The 22,189-nt window shown below is 34.1% G+C and overlaps 1 protein-coding gene across 4 annotated transcripts in view; it reads left to right on the forward strand.

Moving 5' to 3' along the window:
• DPP10 (dipeptidyl peptidase like 10) overlaps positions 1-22,189 on the forward strand; it is a 1,288,081-nt gene that overhangs the window by 798,486 nt on the left and 467,406 nt on the right. For all 4 annotated transcript variants that reach the window (XM_067742149.1, XM_067742151.1, XM_067742148.1 and 1 more), the window contains exon 3: positions 6,011-6,106. In XM_067742149.1, the coding sequence (XP_067598250.1) occupies positions 6,011-6,106 (96 nt within the window). The remainder of the gene's footprint in view (positions 1-6,010; positions 6,107-22,189) is intronic.

Below are 22,189 nucleotides of genomic sequence, written 5' to 3' on the forward strand. Positions count from 1 at the left end.
TCAGAATATTTACTAAAATTATTAAAATGTTAACTGATCAGTATAATACAAAATGAAAAAAAATAATGGACCATTAGTTTAATTCATTAAAAAAATCTGAACATTTAAATAAACATTTAACATATTAATCTAGCAGTAGAAAAGTAATAATAATTTGCCATGACCAGTTGGATTTTGTTATAGAAATAGAGGGTGGTTGGAAATAGGAAATTTCATTTATAAAACTTTTATATCAACACATTAAAGGAGAAAATTATGTTTATATAAAAGGCTGGAAGTGTATCATGACATAGTTATAATTTCAGATAAAAATTCGAAGTGACAGGAATAAAAACAAATTACTTAAGCATGATACAGATTCCTTTCCAAAAATCAAGAAAAAACATCTTATTAAATAATGAAATATTAAAGATGCTGCCATAATAAAAGAAGACAGCAGGATTGTTATTTCATCATTATTATTCAACATTGTTTTGACACTCGAGCTAATGAAATAATTCACTAAAATGAAATAAATGCTTTTTAATGGTGCTGGAGCAATTGGTCATCCAATATGCAAAAAAACAAAAATAAAATATGAACCTCTAATTAATCCTGACATGATAGACAAAAAGTAACTCAAGATGATTCCGGGACTTATATGTAAAATATAAAACTATTATCCTTTTAGGAAAAAAGATAGGAGAAAATCTTCAGGATTAGTTGAAGCATTCTTAGTCTTGACAATAAAAGTGTGATTTATAAAAGGAAAAAATGATAAAGTGGATCTCATCAAAATTAAAAAACTTTTCCTCTGCAGAAGTCCTTTTTAAAAGGATGAAAAGACAAGGTAGAGGGCTGGAGGAAATCCGAAGTTGACATATCAACAAATGATTTACATCTAGAATAAAAACCTCTAAACTCAACAGTCACAGAAACAAAACAATCCAATTAGAAAATGGGCAAATGACATGAACAGACATTTCACTTAAGAGGATATAAACATCGCAAATAAGCACATTAACAGATGTTCATTAGCTATTAGGGTAATGCAAATTAAAACCACAACGGCATATCATTACACATATATCAGAATGGCTTATTTTTTTAAAAAAAACACCAAATTCTTGCAAGAACACAGAAAAACTAGGTCATTTCTACATTGCTGGTGAGAATGTAAAATGGTACAACTACTCTAGAAAAGCATCCGATTTTTTCTTACAAAACTAAATGCACCGTGTGACCCAGCAATTGCATATTTTGGCATTTATCCCAAAGAAAGGAACATTTATGTTCACATAAAAACCTATAATTAATGTTCATAGCAGCTTTATTCATAATAACCCCAAGCTACAAATGATAACCCAGATTTCCTTCAACAGATGGATAGTTTAACAAACTGATACATTCATGCCCTGGAATAGTACCAAGCAACAAAAAGGAACAGAGAATTGATACACTCAACAACTAAGATGGATCTCTGCCAATCTCAAAATATTACATAATGCATGATTCCATTTACATAGCACTCTTGAAATTACAAAATTATAAAGATGGGAAATAGATCAGTGGTTGCCAAAGGTTGCAGAGGGAGGTTATGGCAATAAAAGGGCAACACAGGAGATTCTGGTGATGGAACTGTTCTCTGCCTTACTGGTACTCATCATATTTGATATAATTGCATAGAACTAAAGACAGCCACATATACTCACATGTACACAACTGAATACATGCAGAACTGGTGAAGTCTGAATAAAGTTGGTGGAGGGTATCAATGTCAATTTCTTTTTCAGATATTGTTTATGCAAGATATATGTTATTGATGGAAACTGGAGGAAGTGTATAAAGGATTTGTCTTTCTGTATTATTTCTTACAACTGCGTGTGAATCTGCAATACTTGAAAATTTTATATATATATTATGTGTGTGTGTATATACACATATAAATGTATATATATACATATAAATGCATATATATACATGCACAGATATACATATAAATATATATACATATAAATTTAAACTTTAGGAAAAAGAGAAAATGTATTTTCAGATGATAGAATTGAATATGTAGAAAAATAAAAGATTTAATTTCCATTGGCATTTTAAAGAAAATGTGATATGGTGAATAATATAATTATTAACTCTGTGTGTGTGTATTAATTCATTTAGAATAACAATGGGAAATATTCTGTTCACAATAACAAACCATATATACTTACTAGTAAATATAATAGGAAATGTGAAGGATCTATATGAAAAATAGAAGATGAAACACAATTAATGTACCTAAAGTTTAAAGTTTTCCAATTCACTGTGTATGTATAATGCTATTTTAATAAGATTCCCATTCTGGTGGATTTTAATATGATTTTTAAGCTCATATGAAAGAACAGATGTTTGAGAATTGCCAAAATAATATTTCAAAAAAGTATATGAAAAAAACATTGTATGGTATGCTGCATTTGCCTTACAAGGTGTTTTTTTGTTTGTTTTACATATGCCCAAAAAATACAGTAAACAAAATATGTGGAATTTACCTAGGAGCAAAAATATAGTAAATTTTTCAATTCAGTTGATAAGGATCATTTATTTAATAGATTGTGCTATCATAATCTACTTTCCACTGAAAGTTAGACTCCTACCTCCTACCTTTACCTATATAAATTTCATTGGATCAACTAAATAAATGCATATCAAAGAGAGATGGTAAAGTGTAATCATCTAAGAATTAAAGGGATTGTATTGGACAAATTAGGGTGCCTTTATATAATCTCAGGAAACTTTAAATTGTGAAACTTGTCTATACCAAAATCTGGTCTTATTGAGATATCTCATAGAATAAATATATTTCTGAAATCCTGATAAAGTTAGCTCATCTGATTAAAATCCCAAACTACTATGACAGAAAATTAATTCTAGCATCAAAGCTTTTTTGCTGTGTCAAACAAAAAGCAGTCATTCTTTTTTCTAAAATGCTCTCATTCCTTCACTTGTCCATGCCATTCCCTTTCTCTGTCTTTTGAAACCTGTAAGGCCCAGGTCATTTAACTTTTAAAAATAAAAATGAATAGATTTTATTTTCAAGAGAAATTTTATGTTCACAGAAAAATTGAACAGAAGGTACAGGGATTTTCCATTTACCCTTACCTTCACATGGGTAAAACCTCCCCCATTGTCAACATCCCACATGTGATATGTTTACTACAACTGATGAACCTATATTGACACATCATTATCACCCAAAGTTCAGATTTTACTTTAGGGTTCACTCTTGCTGTTGTACATCCTATGGATTTGGACAAAAGTTTAATGACATGTATCTACCATTCTAACTACTAGTACCTTTAGAGTCTCCATTGTTTACATTTTCCAGCATGTTACATAGTTGGAATCATACAGTATGGAGTCTTTTCAAACTGGCTTCTTTCACTTAATAATTTAAGGTTCCTCCATGTCTTTTCATGGTTGATAGCTCGTTTCTTTTTATCACTTCATAGTATCACAATATCTGGACCACAGTTTATCCATTCACCTACTGAAGGACAGACATCTTGGTTGCTTCCAAATTTTGGCAGTTATATATAAAGCTACTATAAACATCCATGTGCAGATTTTTGTGTGGCTGTAAGTTTTCAGCTCATTTGGGTAAATACCAGGGAGCACAATTGTTAGATTACATGTTTAGTTTTGTAAGAAACTGCTAACCTGTCTTCCAAGTATCTGTACCATTTTTCATTCCCACCAGCAATGCATGATATTTGGTCATTATATTTTTCACTGAAGGCTTTTCTGATTGTTTTTGCAAGATATTTTCCTTCCTTTGTCTGAGCTCATACAGTACTCTGTATCCTCATTCTGACATCCATCGTATTCTTTCTTGCTTTGTGTGAACCCCTCGGGGCAGGACATAGATATGTCTTCTGCACCTTACAATACTTCACTTAACACCTTGAAAATTAAGAGCCCTAGTATTTGTTGAATGAATAAGGTAAATTTAAATTTTGTTGTGTCAGACTGTCAAATGGAGCATTTTGTTTTGCATATCTATATATAATCACGTCTTATACTAGGCTTGGGTCAAACAATTCTCACTAGTTCCATCTGTTATATTTTTTTCAGTTGTTTCTGAACAATTATTTTGTGGGTTAACTACATGGCTGATTCATGTTGAAAGAAACTGCATTTGAAGTTATTGATTCTTTGCCCCAGCTTTTCAGCTGGAAGAAACAAAGCTCTTGCTACAATAAGTACTGAACTTTTAAAAAACAATATCTAATGAGGTTAGCATATATTGTTGACATTTTATTTTCAACCAGAGTTAAGGTCACAGCTGAAAGGTCACAAAGATGATTTTATACAGTAAATAAACAATCATATTATTTTGCAAAGAAAATGAAATATCACAAACTTGTCTGTAGCCTCTTTTGTCTAAAAGTATGTTTGCTATGCTTAATTTTGGTATCTAAGCTGTGTTGTCCTTCCATTTCTTACATTTGGGGATTTGAAAAGGAAGTACACCTAGTTTATGTGTCAGGGACTAATATAAACATGTGCTTTTCATTCATATTCTGGCATTATATTGAGTTTTTACATTTAACTCCTAAGTCCACTTAGTATTTGTTGGGTTTATTTGTGGAATTTTGGTATTTATTCTGTTTATTTGGTGAACTTCCTTTCAAGTTGGGAAGTTTTATTGATCATATTTGTTTGGGACCTTTACCTCTTCATCTTTGGTGTTTACAACAAAACTGTAAATTTATCATTAGAGAGAATATGTTGAAGTGATTTTGGAAAGTATTGGGCTGGATTATGGTTAAACAGTGAAAATGTGTGCGTTGGGGCACAATGCACAATAGAAACTATTAACTGCTTTCATATTATATATCAGTACATAACAAGGGATTGATCTCTTAAATTTGTGGTAGCTCAAGACAATTTTAATATTGAAAATAATTTAATGGGTTGAAAAGTATCATGGAACAGACAAACTTCTAATGCCAAAAACCATTAAAATTTCCACTTTATATTGTCATCTAGTTAACATATTTTTAAAGCAAAGTAGTCCAGATAGTGTAATTCATTAGTTTTTTTTAAGACATTTTAAAACTTTTAATTTTATGTTGGAGTATAGCCAATTAACAATGTTGATGATAGTTTCAGGTGTACACTAGAGGGACTCAGCCATACCTATACATGTATCCATTCTCCCCCAAACTCTGTTCCCATCCAGACTGCCACATAAAATTGAGCAGAGTTCCCTGTGCTATACAGTAGGTCCTTCTTGGTTATCCATTTAAATAAAATACAGCATTGTGTACATGTCAATCCCAAACTCTGTAATTATCCCTTTCCCCCATCCTTCCCTCCTGGTAACCAGAAGTTCATTCTCTAAGTCTGTTTTGTAAATAAATTCATTTGTATCATTTCTTTTTAGATTCCACATATAAGGGGTATCATACGATATTTCTCTTTCTCTGTCTGACTTCACTCAGTATGACAATCTCTAGGTCCTTCCATGTTGCTGCAAATGGCATTATTTCATTCTTTTTAATGGCTGAGTAATATTCCATTGTATATATGTACCACATCTCCTTTATCTGTTCTTCTATTGATGGACATTTAGGTTGCTATTGTAAACAGTGCTGCAATGAACATTGGGCTGCATGTATTCTTTCAGACTATGTTTTTCTCTGGATATATGCCCAAGAGTGGGATTGCAGAGTCATATGGTAGCTCTATTTTTAGTTTTTTAAGGAACCTCCTTACTGTTCTCCATAGTGGCTGTACCAATTTACATTCCCACCAACAGTGTAGGAGGGTTCCCTTGTCTCCACACAATCTCCAGCATTTATTGTTTGTAGATTTTTTGATGATAGCCATTTTGACTGGTGTGAGGTGATATCTCACTGTAGTCTTGATTTGTATTTCTCTAATAATTAGTGATGTTGAACATCTTTTCATATGCCTCTTGGCCATCTGTATGTCTTCTTTGGAGAATGTGTCTAACCTAAAATTTACTTTATTTTAGATGAACTCACAAATTCATCAGAAACCAGATTGTCTTTAGAAGACCTCTTCAGGAAAGAATTTGTGCTTCATGATCTAGAAGCTCGATGGATCAATGGTATGTCTATACATTCTTATATGTTACATTTATTTCAAGTTCTGTATAATTAAAATTAAATAGTGGTTTTGTTGACCACTGGTTGACCACCAGTGGTTATTTTAATTGACATTATGCTTCAATGATTACAGATACCATTTAATCAGAAATTTATACCTTGGCTCATGTGAGAGAAAACTAATTCCTAAGGTAGTTCATCAATAAAATTATCCCCCAAACATTAGATTGACTGCTCTGTATCTGCTCTTCCCTCATGAATCATTAGTTATGTGACTGCAAACACATATTACATCTCTAGCATTTCTCTGGGTAATTCTCCTTGGTGTAGAAGTATAGATTTTGGGAGCGTACATATAAGTGATTCAGATTTGGCAATCAGATTAATTTTCTTCTCTCTCTTTGTGGCTTTTCTTTTTAAGTTTAAATGCCACAAACTAGGGAGACTCTCCAGTCTGAGAGTCTACAAAGTTGACTCTACAAAGTTGAAATGACAGAAGGGGCATGGGAACACATTGCACTTTTGCTTTTTGTGGCTTGGCAAAGAAATCACCTCAGCTTTCCTTAGGTTATTTCTGATTTTGCTATTTTCAAAAAGTTTTAAAAAGAATTTAAATTACAAATACAATCAGTCAATCAATCAATCAATCAAAACCACTGAGTGGCTCCATGGACTTTGGCTTGTCTTTGTGGGAGGTGGTAGGGGGAGTTATTGGGTAATCCAGTTATAAGAAATGTGTTGGTGAAAAGGAAGTCAGGTTTTCATTTCTGGAATATTACAATTTGCCTGACCATACTAATCACCTTGGTTAGATAGCTGTTAATCTTTGCCCTTCATTTTATTTAGACATAATATCTTTGCTTGTTTTCAAGGCCTAGAGTAGGTTACATGTATGATAACTAAGAAGAGCTTTGCCTTTGTATCTAATGAATAACGTCTTACTTACAGTCCATTCTTTCTTCTGTAATATCCTAATTAAATACATTTATGCCTGCAAATTAAATGTTTATTTATGGAAGCTATAAAAAGAATGTAACTTAATTCATGAGGGCAGGAGGCAAATCATACTTGTTTACCTAGCACTGATACAGTTTCTGGAGAGCAGCAAGCACTTAAGATTTGTTTTTTTTGAATAAATGAATGAAATCATTTAACAGAAGTTCAGTTTTATTTTTCTGTAAACTCAGGTTTCAGTTGAAATTGGTTGCAAGGTAAGTATTATCATGGTGATGATGTTACAAATAGAGAAAACAAGATAGCAGTTTTATTAATCTATTTGTATATTTTCATTTTGAATTGTTCATAAGTTTGGGTCTTGCCTTATTGTTGCCTTTGCACTATGATTATTTCAGAGGTACACTATGATTTATTTCAGATGAGTACTATTACTAAATTTAAAAAAAGGTATGGAATTACGTAGCCTTGCTCTAATACGTAATGAATCTCCCACAACTCATTCTCCTAATGTGCCATTGTAATTTTATAAGTCATCTTTCTACTTGCTAGCAAGTATTTTCTATTGAAGGAGATGACCAAAAAACTTTGAGTCATTAGATTTGAAATGCTGAATAATATTCTGTTTTATTCATCATGATTTTGACCAAACTATAGAAATTTGTGCAGTTTTTGACTTTGGGAAGCAAGAAAAAAATCATGGATCTCGTCCCCCTTCTCAGGTTAGCTTGAACTATTTAAAGAGGCATTTACTTCTGTGTGTAACTGACACGTTGGTATCGAAGTATCAAAAGACTGGAGCGGTGTTTAAGCAGAGAACTGCATACTAAATTAAGCCACATTTCAATATCTAGGGCGCACATTCTACTCTAATGCTCCACAAGATATCAAAATAAAATTATTTGGAGTTAATCATTTTTTTTCATAATTTCTTTACCAATCATTGGTAAAGCTGATTTTGAAAATATATCCTGGGACAAAGCTGCAGTGTATTATCATACTATAAATAAAACCTAAGATCAAATATATTTATAAAAGAACTTGACATAAAACAACCTTTACACAGAATTAAACAATATCTAAGCTCTTAGAGCCATGTGGTCTTTATAAATACCACTGAAAGAATTGACTCACTGTCAGTAGGTTGTGTGCACTGGGTTGCTTTTCCAGCAGGGGAATAGATTTGTGCTCATTTTTTCCTCTATCCAATCCAGATCACCTTTCTGGCAATCACTAGGTACTTGGCCTATTTACGTATTCCTCACAAAGCCAGATAATACAGTGGGGACTATAAATACAATGTGTAACCCTGGCTTCATTGTCACAGATTATATCTAAATGTAAAATGTGAGCTTCTTATTTATTCTCATGACATGTCTCACCAGGTTTCTATAGTATATAAGTGGCTTGAAGGAGTCTAAACTAAGCTCATTTGGAAGCTTCATTTAGTTCTTGGAGGTCACCATAGGAGCATTTAATACATTACTGGTCAAGGAGAAGGAGGGCATCTAGATGGCCCTGACACGTGTAGGCTGAAGTGTAGCAATGTCATTCATTATGCTGCTTCTCAAACAATATATCTGTGAATGTCAATGCAGCCTTGGATGGGTGCTCGTGTTCATGGTTAGCGTAACAACTGCCTTCCACCAAATCTGCTCAGATCCTTGAAATCTCCATTTTTATAGCACCTTCTTCGTAGTTATGTCACCTGGAAACTCAGAAATCCATCTTCTTTAACATTATTCATCTCCCCACGTACATTTGAGGACCTATCAATCATCAAAGAAAAATCTAATATTAATTGAGTGCCTTCTACGCTAGGCTTTGTGCTGGATGCTTTATGGACATATTTCATAGATAGCATGTAAGTTATAATGAGGAACCCCAGACAACTGAGGCTAAAGCAAAACACTTATCCAAAACCACAGCTGATAAGGGGTGGAGCCTGCTTTAATCACTATGTTGAAGTATAAAGCCTCCCTTCTCCCAGTGTTTCACTCTGAGATGCCATTCCACATCTTTAACACATGCATTAACTACCTCTTTGACAATCTCATGGGTACAGATCGCACTGTGACTAATCCTTTCATGTTGAATATTGCAGTCATGTCATCTACCCCAAGGACATCCATATAATGGTAACTTATGCAGTCACTAAAATAATGTATAAGCATATTTACATGTTTATGGTATAAAAAGTAAACAAAGGTGTCTTTAAAACAGAGTTGATGGTATGTGATTCACACTGTCTCTACTGTATACCAGTGAGTGTTTCCAGATGGCTGGATTTTGACCTGATATATTTTTTTTCTTTTTGCTTATTCATTTTTTCCTGAATTTTTCGATAAATATGTATGTTTATGTGATTTTATAACTACTTTTTCTTTTTTTAATTTTTTATTTTATATTGGAGTATAGTTGATTTAAAATGTTGTGTTGGGTATACAGCAAAGTGATTTAGTTATACATATACATATATCCATTCTTTTTCAGATTCTTTTCCCATATAGGTTATTACAGAATATTGGGTAGAGTTCCCTGTGCTATACAGTAGGTCCTTGTTGATCATCTGTTTTATATATAGCAGCGTATATATGTTAATACCAAACTCCTTACTTAGTTTCATGGGTCTCCAATCCTCCAGCAGTCTCCTACCAAATACAACTTTATAAGGCCCAGCTAAAAACTGTAAACACACTTCTCAAAAACCATCAGAGGAACCCCTTTGCCAATTGAATAAATTCCAAACTCCTCCCTTTGAATTCCAGACCTCTCAGAATCAAGCTTGGCCTCTATCCTGCTTTTCTACTTAACATTATGTTTCAGGGATATTGAACTGCTTGATATTCTTCGTAAGGCTCAAAAGCTCTTTTGACTCTGTGCCTTTGCCAACACTACTTTCTCTACCTGGAACCCTCTCCCCAATCTGACAGCCCCCATTTTGTCCCACTGGAAACTTGATTCCCAGGTGCAAAGTTCTTTTTCCTGCCAGCATCATCTTCCTCTAAACCCCATAGGTTGATTCTCTCATATAGAAATTTCTTCCTTGATTATAATTATAACATGTCTAATCTCCTCTAAGACAGTGCTTCTAAAACTATTATGAAAGACCACTGTTTTAAAATTTAATACTTTGTATGTATTTCCTATTTGGCACGAATCAATGTTTTTGAAAAATACAATAAAATCAATTATTAGAAAAATAAAATAAGTAAATATTACAAATACAGCCCCCAAATTTAGCTCATTATAATTAACTGTTTTAAAATTACATTGCAAAAATATATAATAAGTACCAACATAACATTGGAATAAAAGAGGAATTTCATATATTACTTTGAGAGTGGATATACAGGCGACTAATAGGATTGCTATTATATTCATAACTTTTTGTTATTGCTAAATGAGAATTAAACAAATATTGAGAAAAATAGTGATTATTCACATTAAATGCCAATTCTCAGGTTTTGAACAGGAACTGGCATATCAATATTCACAGGTTTTAATGTAGGAAATGAACTTGCTTCCTTCTTGTTAACTAATCTAGGTTAGATTGACAACGGCACCACTCTTAGGGGATAATGTATGTTTAGACTGTCTCTATTTTTTTTTTAATAATATTATTGGAGAGAAGAAATCAGTCTCCAAAATAAGGATGATGGTAATGCAAGGAGATTTTAAAGCATTTTAACAATCTCAGGATGTTCATTTTAAGCTTTTATACAAAATGAATAAAGTGATACTGTATTTTTAAACTTTATCTTCAACTCTTTACCACTGGCTAATTTCAAAATTTATTCTGTAGGATATAAATCAGTTATCTTTTCATCAAAAAATATATTTTGGATTTTAAGTACATCTGGGGTATACTGGAAAGACTAAGGTTGAATCACAACATCATGTAATGAGGTTCTTCTGCGTATAGTTAGTCTGTTGCTGGCTCACCCATGGGTTCATCTGCTCAGTTAAATTAGGCCACTTATCATGCATTTGGATCTGGCGGCACTGTCAAATTGCTACGAAAGCATCAAATGCTTACCCTCAGCTCAACTTATCACATTGTGGACCAGTGGCCATCACTTCCCAACTGGGTGTAGTCTCCCAACATGACTCTTAGAGCAGCTCGGTTCCAAGAGACAGTAAACCCTGAGGAATAGGACTTGTGTCATATTTATGTTTGAGTCACCCCAGCAATTAGCACACTGTCTGGATCCAATTAAAACTCAAAATAGTTCGGTTAGCATAATGAGGTAAACTATTATATTTATTTGATATACTAAGGAGGGCCCACTTGATCCACAATCAGTAGAGGTTTCATTTCAGTTCTTTTCCTCAGGGTGTGCATAGATTTTTCTCTGATCTATACAGACTTGTCCTTCCCAATGTCCATCACGCATGTGAGTTGTTGCATGGTTATTTTTTTTGTGTGTGGAAAATGTCTAGCTGGGATGAATGATCACATGTGAGGCCCTGGATATAATTTTTTTTTAACATCTTTATTGGAGTATATTTGCTTTACAATGGTGTGTTACTTTCTGCTTTATAACAAAGTGAATCAGCTATACATATATCCCCGTATCCCCTCCCTCTTGTGTCTCCCTCCCACCCTCCCTATCCCACTCCTCTAGGTGGTCACAAAGCACTGAGCTGATCTCCTGTGCTATGCGGCTGCTTCCCACTAGCTATCCAGTTTACATTTGGGAGTGTATATACATCCATGCCACTCTCTCACTTTATCCCAGCTTACCTTTCCCCCTCCCCATGTCCTCAAGTCCATTCTCTGTGTCTGCGTCTGTACTCCTGTCCTGCCCCTAGGTTCTTCAGAACCACTTTTTTTTTTTTTTTTAGATTCTATATATACGTGTTAGCATACAGTATTTGTTTTTCTCTTTCTGACTTACTTCACTCTCTATGACAGACTCTAGGTCCATCCACCTCATTACAAATAACTCAGTTTCGTTTCTTTTCATGGCTGAGTAATATTCCATTGTATATATGTGCCACATCTCCTTTACCCATTCATCTATTGATGGACATTTAGGTTGCTTCCATATGCTGGCTACTATAAATAGTGTTGCAGTAAACATTGTGGTACATGACTTTTTTTGAATTATGGTTTTCTCCAGGTATGTGCCCAGTAGTGGGATTGCTGGGTCATATGGTAGTTCTATTTTTAGTTTTTTAAGGAACCTCCGCACTGTTCTCCATAGTGGCTGTATCAATTTACATTTGAAGTCAGGGAGCCTGATTCCTCCAGCTCCGATTTTCTTTCTCAAGATTGGTTTGGCTATTCGGGGTCTTTTGTGTTTCCATACAAATTGTGAAATTTTTTTTCTAGTTCTGTGAAAAATGCCACTGATCATTTGATAGGGATTGCATTGAATCTGTAGATTGCTTTGGGTAGTAGAGTCATTTTCACAATGTTGAAATGTTTCCAATCCAAGAACGTGGTATATCTCTCCATCTGTTTGTATCATCTTTAATTTCTTTCATCAGTGTCTTATAATTTTCTGCATACAGGTGTTTTGTCTCCTTAGGTAGGTTTATTCCTAGGTATTTTATTCTTTTTGTTGCAATGGTAAATGGGAGTGCTTTCTTAATTTCACTTTCAGATTTTTCATCATTAGTGTATAGGAATGCCAGAGATTTCTGTGCATCAATTTTGTATCCTGCTACTTTACCAGATTTATTGATTAGCTCTAGTAGTTTTCTGGTAGCATCTTTAGGATTCTCTATGTGTAGTATCATGTCATCTGCAAACAGTGACAGCTTTACTTCTTTTCCGATTTGGCTTCCTTTTATTTCTTTTTCTTCTCCAACTGCTGTGGCTACAACTTCCAAAACTATGTTGAATAATAGTGGTGAGAGTGGGCAACCTCGTCTTGTTCCTGATCTTAGTGGAAATGGTTTGTTTTTCACCATTGAGGACGATGTTGGCTGTGGGTTTGTCATATATGGCCTTTATTATGTTGAGGTAAGTTTCCTCTATGCCTACTTTCTGGAGGGTTTTTATCATAAATGGGTGTGAATTTTGTCGAAGACTGTCTCTGCATGTATTGAGATAATCATATGGTTTTTCTCCTTCATTTGTTAATATGGTGTATCACATTGATTGATTTGCATATATTGAAGAATCCTTTCATTCCTGGGGTAAACCCCACTTGATCATGGTGTATGATCCTTTTAATGTGCTGTTGGATTCTGTTTGCTAGTATTTTGTTGAGGATTTTTGCATCTATGTTCATCAGTGATATTGGCCTGTAGTTTTCTTTCTTTGTGACAGTAGATGTATTTTTGATGTATTTGTGGGGAGGAAGGTGATCTTCACTTCCTACTCCTCCACCATCTTGAAGGTTCTCCCCCTTGGATATAATCTTAATTTTATCGGACAATGTTGGAGACAACTGAACTCATCTACCATATGATATTCAAAAATAGATATTTAAACCTGTTATCTTTCAAATGATGTGTTACAGTATGACATATTGAAATAGGAAAAGTCCTTAAACAGAGACAAATCAGAGTCTTGCAGCAATTTTTTAAAGTCTTCTGAGGCTTGGTTTCTTCATCTAAAGTGGGGATAATAGTTCCTATAGGCAAAAGCACAGTGAAAATTAAATAAGCAAAAATGTTCAAAAAGTAAAGATAAAAAGGTAAAGGCAAAAAGTAAAAGTTAAGAAAACATAAAGAAAAAGCAAAAATCTGGAGCCGAATAGATCTTAGAATGGTTATTAGAATATTATCCTGACAATAGCTTTTAGAGATGCTCTGGGCACCTGATAATCCTTTATAAATGCCCCAGGAGCCTTATCCCGATGAATTATATCCAGGATATTGAATAGAAAGTGAAAAGCCATTGTTGTAATCTTCATGAAAAATAAAACAAATTACTGAAATAATATCAATAATATTTACTCATAATTAGGGAAATGGGACAAATGAATCTAGTTTGTTATTTTTTGGTTTGGCACTGTTTTATCATGCAAAGGCTTCTGTCCATCAGTTCAGTTTGGTTTTGTTGCAGAAACTGTTGGATTTCTTTGTGTGCAGGGAGCTACACTTCTGACAGCATTATTACTTCCAGCTCTGGGTCAGAATTTTAACTCTTTTAACTTATTTTTAATTTTTCCCCTAATTTTTTATAAACATCAACCAACCTGATAGTTTAAAAAAGTAGAATTGAATTCATGACTATGAGGTTTTGAGGGTAATTTATATTTTTATTGAAACATAATTTATAAGGAAAAAATATAGAGTAGAGAGTAAATGTGCAAAAGTAAGTATGTGGTTAGATAAATTATTCTACATCCATTTAAGGGAACATTATACAGCCATTGAAACTGATCTTTTGAAAAAAATAATGACATTAGAACATGCTTGGAATAAAATATTAAGTGGAAAGGGTAGAATACAGAATAATATGCAGAGTACATTACCAATTGTATCACACACTTGTAGATGCAACAAAAGTTATATCAGAATTAAATATACTAACATATTAAATAATTTTCTATGATTGATATAATGTTTTAAATTTTTTATCTTTTTGTTTATGTTGTTATTTTTATAACATGTAAAAATCTACTAAATTCTCCTTAAAATAAAAGAGTGCTGGACTATCTTAAGCGGCACAGATTCTTATAATAGCACTCTTACTCCTTGTTTGTTGAGACAGAGTATTCCCTGTAGTTTACTGTTTCTTTTTCCCCTCCCAGTAATGTAAACACATTGAAATTATGATACCTGTATTTCCTGACTCACAGCTTAAAGAATTGAAAATTAGGTTAAAAATATAATTAATTGTTATCATTGCTGATCTTCTTTTTTAAAGTAATGTATGTCAAAGTATCTTACTATCAAGAGTAGATCATTTCCTGCCAAAACTAAAGAAGTGCTTACAGAAGTATATCATTAAAGCATATTTACTTTTCTGCAGATTACCAAAAATGTTCTCTTTATTGCTAAATGATTTACATGCTCCATATATTTTAACCAAAGGTTAAAATAATCTATATTAAAAGCACTTGAAATCAAAAACAAAATAAAAATATTTAGTATAAAAAAATCAAACTGTGGTAACCTTACATACCACTGCAAATATTCATACTTTTGTTTGAAATTTAAATCTAAATAGTTTTTTAAGAAAATATTTTTAAGATTCCAGCTTGTGTTAAAATGACTATATTTATACTAAATGCAAAGAGGGAGTAGGGAAAAGGATTTACTCATAAAATCCAGTGTTAGTATTTCGGGGGAAAAATTTAGGAAAATAATATTTCTGTTTTAGAAATACAGTGATTACTTAAGAGTATTTAAAGGGAGTTGGAAATATAAATCAAATTTTAGATTATGAGAGCTAAACTTTTATGTTACAACCTACTTTTTTTTAATAAATTTATTTGTTTTAATTTATTTTTGTCTGCATTGGGTCTTCATTGCTGCACATGGGCTTCCTCTAGTTGTGCTGAGCGGGGGCTACTTTTCATTGTGGTGTGTGGGCTTCTCATTGCGGTGTCTTCTCTTGTTGTGGAGCACAGGCTCTAGGTGCACAGGCTTCAGTGATTGCGGCACATGGGCTCAGTAGTTGTGACTCACGGGCTCTAGAGCGCAGGCTCAGTAGTGGTGCACGGGCTTAGTTGCTCTGTGGCATGTGGGATCTTCCCAGATCAGGACTCGAACCCGTGTCCCCTGCATTGGCAGGCGGATTCTTAACCACTGCACCACCAGGGAAGCTCACAACCAACTTTTTCAAGTAGAAAACTATATTTTGATTTTTAAAAGGAAAAAATGTCTGTATGAGTGGTATGAAACAGTTATGCTTAGATTCGTCAGCAGGCGTTATTGAATTCCAATTACATGCCCTGCACAGAGTTTTGTATATTCCAGGTAGGATTCATTGACATTTAAAAGGTTTGCAGTAAAATAGACTGTGTACTTACAGTGCATTCCACACAATCATGGTTGGTGCTGGTTTTGTTGGCCCAGGAACTGGGTTTGTCAACACAAATAAAGATTAATAGATACTTTGACATTGGCATCTATTTTTCCATCAATTTATTCATCTAATATTCCTTCAAGAAATACTTATTGAGCGTAGCCAAGCATTCTTCTAGATATAAAGTTTATAAAGATGACTGAACACAGTTCTTTTGCTCAGGAAAATTATAAATACGTTCCTCATTGTTCACAGTACCTTTTTTTGGTATACAGAGTTTGAAGAAGTAAAGTTAGTCATCAAAAGGCTATGAGTGGGGTAGGAAGTAGAGGTAATCTGAGAGTTTCAAGAAATACTCTATTCAGACCATGATGAGGTTTGATTAACCTTTTCCCCAGAAGCCAAAACACATCTGTTCCACACTTCTCTCCCCACTATGATGGATGACACACAGCAGCATATTTTTGCTTTTGGAACTCTTTTATTCTCTTTGCCTTTTCTTTATTTGTTACTGTTTTCTCTTATATGTGATAATAGTTATGACATATATACATATACCACTGACATGTTTAAAAGGAATAAAATGTGATTATGGTACCCAGGGAATTTAGAAACTAGATGAAAATAACATACCTGAAATAATCAGACAACAATTCGGTGATAAACTCCTGGGTTATTACTGAAGAAAAGACAAAAAAAGACATTGGAGATCAGTTTGAGCTAAGAATAACTGCAGTCATCTCTATGGAAAAGATGGAGTTCAGTCTCAGTGTAGAGGTCAGATGAGCCCAGGAGAAGAAAGAGTACATCACTGGGAGAGCAAGGAAGTATTATGGCAGAGGCATAGGAATTAGCATGGTATGTAAGAGTATCTGTAATATTCTGTGTGTGCCTGTGTGTGTGTGTTTAAAATTAATGGTGAAAAAAGTCAGTCAACTCAGATTAGTATATACTTAGAATATTAATACTATTACTTTACTGTACTTGTTATACTTTGATCTCCTTTAGCAGAGTCATATTATTAGATTATGATTTTAAAACAGAAGAATTTGAAGTTGCTCTGATGGTTACCAGCTGTGTTATTTTCCTTAGAATTGGAGATGTCGGTAACAGGAATTTCACCTAATATGTTTATAATAATTCATGTTTACATTTACTTTTCTACTTTTCTAGGACGTTTCAACATATGGTACTTATTTGCATTTCTTTGAAAAACCTTGTTTCGGAGGTAGGGTGGACATTAATTTTGCGTTATAGATGAGTAAGTTGAGACACTAACATCTTTTCTGCACTTCTTCCCAATTCAAAGTCAGTACTTAGCTCTGGCCAGAATCCAGGTTTTCCATGTTCAGTGTTGGGTAGGATACATCAGAGTAGAGAAAATGTCTTAGGTGAGTTTTTTCTGTTGTCCTTAAACTAACATTTAATAATGTTTATAAACCAATAAAAGCACATCTATGGCTTAAGGAAAGACATATTATGGGAAAGACAGATAATAATAAGGGAAGATTTCCTTTGACTCACATCTGACTATATGAATTTGACTAGAATTTTTAGGTTATGTTGAGAAAATGTAATCATTTTTGTGTCATTGATTGTAACTGTTTCCAAAAAAGGTCTTGCAGCAAACCATTATAATAAAGTCACATTTTACACTACACATTAAGCTTTTAATTCAACTTGCTTTGCTTGAGTCATGTTTTCTGCTTGTGTGTGTGTGTGTGTGTGTGTGTGTGTGTGTTGGGGGGTGGTGTGCATTTCTTTCTAAGGCTAATTTTACTTAATCACGTTGGTCATGAAGTCAGTTTGTATGGGCCATTGGGACCTTTAGATGACACACAATCAACTATTCCACTATTTTATGTTGGGTAAACAAATATTAAGCACGTAAGTACATTTCAGAAAGTCTTTAGTTAGAAGAATTGCTCGAGATAATTCTGTTTATCATTAAATGGCTAACATTCTCTATAGTAAGTTATTTCATGCATAAGCATCTACTCAATTGAAATGTTCTGTCCTGTTCACAGTGGTCTGGTTTCATGTGTGCTCATAGAGGTACACACAGTAGTATATCTAGCAGTTTAATTCTACTTCTTTTCTATATTTATCTTTTATTTTTGTTCTTGATAAAAATTAAATACTATTTTTATATAGTACCGTAGGGATGCAAAAAAAAATTGTAATATCTGCTTTCATTAATTTATTATTAATGCCAATAATAAAAGTTACATGTTTTGGAGGTTATCTAATAGTAGCTAGGAACTGTGCTTGCCTTTTTAATTTATCATACAGATGTTTCTAGTTCTCTAATTTAAGTAGAGATATATTCATTTTATAAATTAACAAACTGAGCTTTAAAGTACACAGGTGACTTGTTCAAGTCCACACAGCTAGAAGGAGGCAGGTTCAGACTTGAAGTTCACATATTCTACTGTTAACCTCAGTCAACAATGAACCTAGTAACTGTAAACAAATATAAGTTTAAGGAATACAATATCAAGAAAAGACACATAACATAGAGAAAATAGTTTTCAGGATTAAGCATAAGCTATATAATTAATGTAGGAAAAAGTGAAACTTCTTTAATCAATTTATACAAGAACTCTGAAATAAGATGCACACAGAACTTAATGTGGAATTTAAAATTTAATGTGGAATAGAAAACAGGGTATTACACTGGGATTCAGGAGCCCTGGCTCAGTAACTGAATATTCACCTTGGGAAAACCTCACCACCATCAGTCTGCTGGACCCCCCGGGTTCTTAATCAGTGGGTTTGACTGAATGACACATGAGGTCTCCCCAGTTTTCTTACTTGGAATTAACCAAATTTATGTGTGGTAGCACAACTGGCCCTAAAGCAATTGGCAATGTGGCTAGAATGCATACTTCTAAACTTCATATTACCTGGTTTAAGTGGAAGTTTTACTATTATTATTATTTGTAATAGTAGTAGTAGAATTTTAAAGTTCTCTGCTATCACTTTCAAAAGTTGATTCTCCTTTTCAGTTTCTAACAAACTTGCTATATGACACGAGTTAAGCTGATAATCCAATTTATGCTGTCATGTAAGATGCCAACATTTTTATCATCAATAATGATAATGACTTAATGCCCTATGCATCTATTTATGAGTTAAAATATTAGTTTTGTCTTGTTTCAAATGAGAATTGGGACTTTTGAGCAGTGTGGAAGGTCTGAGAAGAGGATATTCTGATTGTGCCATTTTTAATACATTAAGTCCCCTACATACGAACCTTCAAGTTGTGAACTTTCAAAGATGTGAATGTGCGTTTGCATGTCCAATCACGTAAGTTAGTTCACGTGTCTGGCATACATTGTCACGTGCATGCTACAAGTGGTTGTGGTTTTGTGTACTTTACTCTACAGTACTGTATAGAGTACAGTAGTACAGTATCTTTATTTCAAGCCCAGGATGTCCAGAAGCAAGTGTAAAAGCAATAGTGATGTAGCTGTTACTGTACTGTACTTTTCAATGTGCTACACTGTAAGATTAAAAATGCTTTCTTTATTTTTGTGTTCGTTTTTATGTATTATTTGTGTGAAAAGTATTATAAACCTATTAAAATACAGTACTATATAGCTGATTGTGTTAGTTGAGTGCCTAGGCTAACTCTGCTGGACTTACGAACAAATTGGACTTATGAATGTGCTCTCGAACAGAACACGCTCATATGTAGGGGACTTACCGTACAACTTTCATAATTTAACTTTTTCCGTTATACATAAAAGTGAAAAGAATAGTATAATGAACCTCTAAGTAATTATGATCAATATGTGAATGATTACCAACATGTTATGGTAGTTCTTCATCCAAGGATACAAATATGAGTGTGAAATACTAAAGGTTGGAAAAGTGAAAGGAATAAATCTAAAAATGAAGCAAAGAGAAAAAGGAGAGCAGTTGTTGGAGATGTGCTGGAGGGGAGTATTCCATGCTGATTATAGCTGGTTTCTGGAATTGTGCTAATTCTGAATGATATAGCTTACCTTTAAGAGTAAATTCAAGGAGGTTAAAACCCAGAATTATGAGCTGGAATTCCTGAAATATGGTTGAAGAAAGTCAGACCTAGAGAAACAAGGAATTGGAGGTGTTATCCGAACCATCATTGGATATGAAAAGCCATCCTGTGAGTAGGGGGTTCGATTTTTCATGTAGACTTTAGAGTTACCTAAAATGAAAGCCCTCAGGGATGGATGTCCGCTCAACTGCAATATGTCACATGTAACAAGTGTAGTTTTCCATCTTTTGACTAGGTTGGTTTAAGTAAAAAATAGTGATTTCTCCATTCCTTGCTAATAATATAGAGAGGTTGGGTGATCATGTGATAAGGATACCTTAGTGGAATTCATATAACTGATAGAAAATTGTAAAAGATGATCCCCGAGTGCAACTTTAGTTCTAAGATTTTGTCATTTTGTCTCCAGGTCAACAGAAAACCATGGTTTAACCCACTGTTTGAATAGTTCTTTGGTTTAGTTAGAAACCAGTTGGTACTCTGATCTAAAACAGTTCCTAAGGAATGGTGTCAGCTTTCACAGAAATTCCTCTGCTTCTCCTTTCCACACAAGGAGCCTCCAGTACATGACATAACACTCTTTTGTCTTTATTTTGACTGGCCATTTGGAGTTTCTGAAACATAATTTGAAAGCTGATCTCATTTTGCACTTTCAGTTGATAACACCTTGGCATACTCCTTTGTGCTGTCAATACCTGTGCCAGTTTTAATGAGCTTGAACCTTCATTACTGGGGCTGTGTACCCTAGCCATTAACCTGTCACTGCCATGTGCTTGCAAATAGCATCTCAAAGCAGGTAGCTTGCACCTACCTAGTCTCTGATGATATTCAATTTGTAAGTGAAAAAAATACACATATTAATTAGTTGTATGTGTTTCCTCCTCTTTCCTAGGAGTGTGAATGCTCACTTGGTTTTCTGCCATGACCAGTTTTGCTAATTGTTTAATTTTCCTTTTGTCACCCCATGACAAAATATTTTTTATACTGCCCTCCTTAGGTTTTAATTCCAGAAAGATGCTATTGTATTCAAAAATTATTAAAAAAATATAAAGCCTCTTAATTAGAAAAGTGAGTAAGGCCTTGTGTAGCATAAGTACTCCATAATCTTTTCTGGCTGATGATTAATTGACTTTGCTGCTCTGTACTGTTCAGATGTGATGCTCTCTGAGGCCCTACCAACCATCAAGGTGGAGAAGCGTCCTGTCAGTATGTCAGACGGAGTGTCTGACAAGGGAGGGGTTAGGCCTCCAGAAATCAGAGCTTTAGTTCTGTCTCTGGTTGAGATGGTGGGCAAGTCACTTGACTTCTCTAAATGGCCATGTCATTACCCATAAGACTGAGAGGGTAATTCCTCTTACGCCTTCTTCCTAAAGTCATTGTGAGCATCACAAGGGATATAAATTCTCTAAAAGTGTTAAACCACTTAAGAAGTTTTGTTTCTATTCTTATTGAAGGAGAATTGATATTCACTAGACTGTGTGGCCTTGCCCAAGTCAACCAATATGTTTGGCATTACTTTTGTCAAAGCCCCATAATGAGAATCACAATACCTAATTATTGATTGGGTGTTGAGTGTTTGCCCATTGGGCTGTTTGCAATGTTCAACTTTATTTATTTAATCTTCACAACTCTCTGAATTGTTTTTATGATCTCCACTTTACCACTGGAAAAACTAAACCCAGAGACCTTAGTAACTATCCCAGGCTTCCATAGCTAATAAGTAGCAGACCTGGAGGGAGATTCCTTAGGTTATTGGAGGAGGAGGGATTCAGGGTACAAAGATTCAGTTACGCAAGATGAATAAATTCTGAGGATCTAACGTACAGCAATGTGACTATAGTTAATAATACTGTATTGTTATTGAAAATGGGAACTATGTGAGGTGATGGATATGTTAATTACTTTGTGGTGCTTACTTCATAATGTATTTGCATATCTAAACATCAAGTTGGGGACTTCCCTGGTGGCGCAGTTGTTGAGAATCCACCTGCCAATTCAGGGGACATGGGTTCAATCCCTGGTCCGGGAAGATCCCACATGCTGCGGAGCAACTAAGCCTGTGCACCACAACTACTGAGTCTGTGCTCTAGAGCTCGCGTGCCACAACTACTGAGCCCATGAGCCACAACTACTGAAGCCCTCGAACCTAGAGCCTGT

The sequence above is a fragment of the Pseudorca crassidens genome, chromosome 6 (assembly GCF_039906515.1).
Source record: "Pseudorca crassidens isolate mPseCra1 chromosome 6, mPseCra1.hap1, whole genome shotgun sequence".
In the NCBI taxonomy this organism is placed as follows: Eukaryota; Metazoa; Chordata; class Mammalia; order Artiodactyla; family Delphinidae; genus Pseudorca; species Pseudorca crassidens.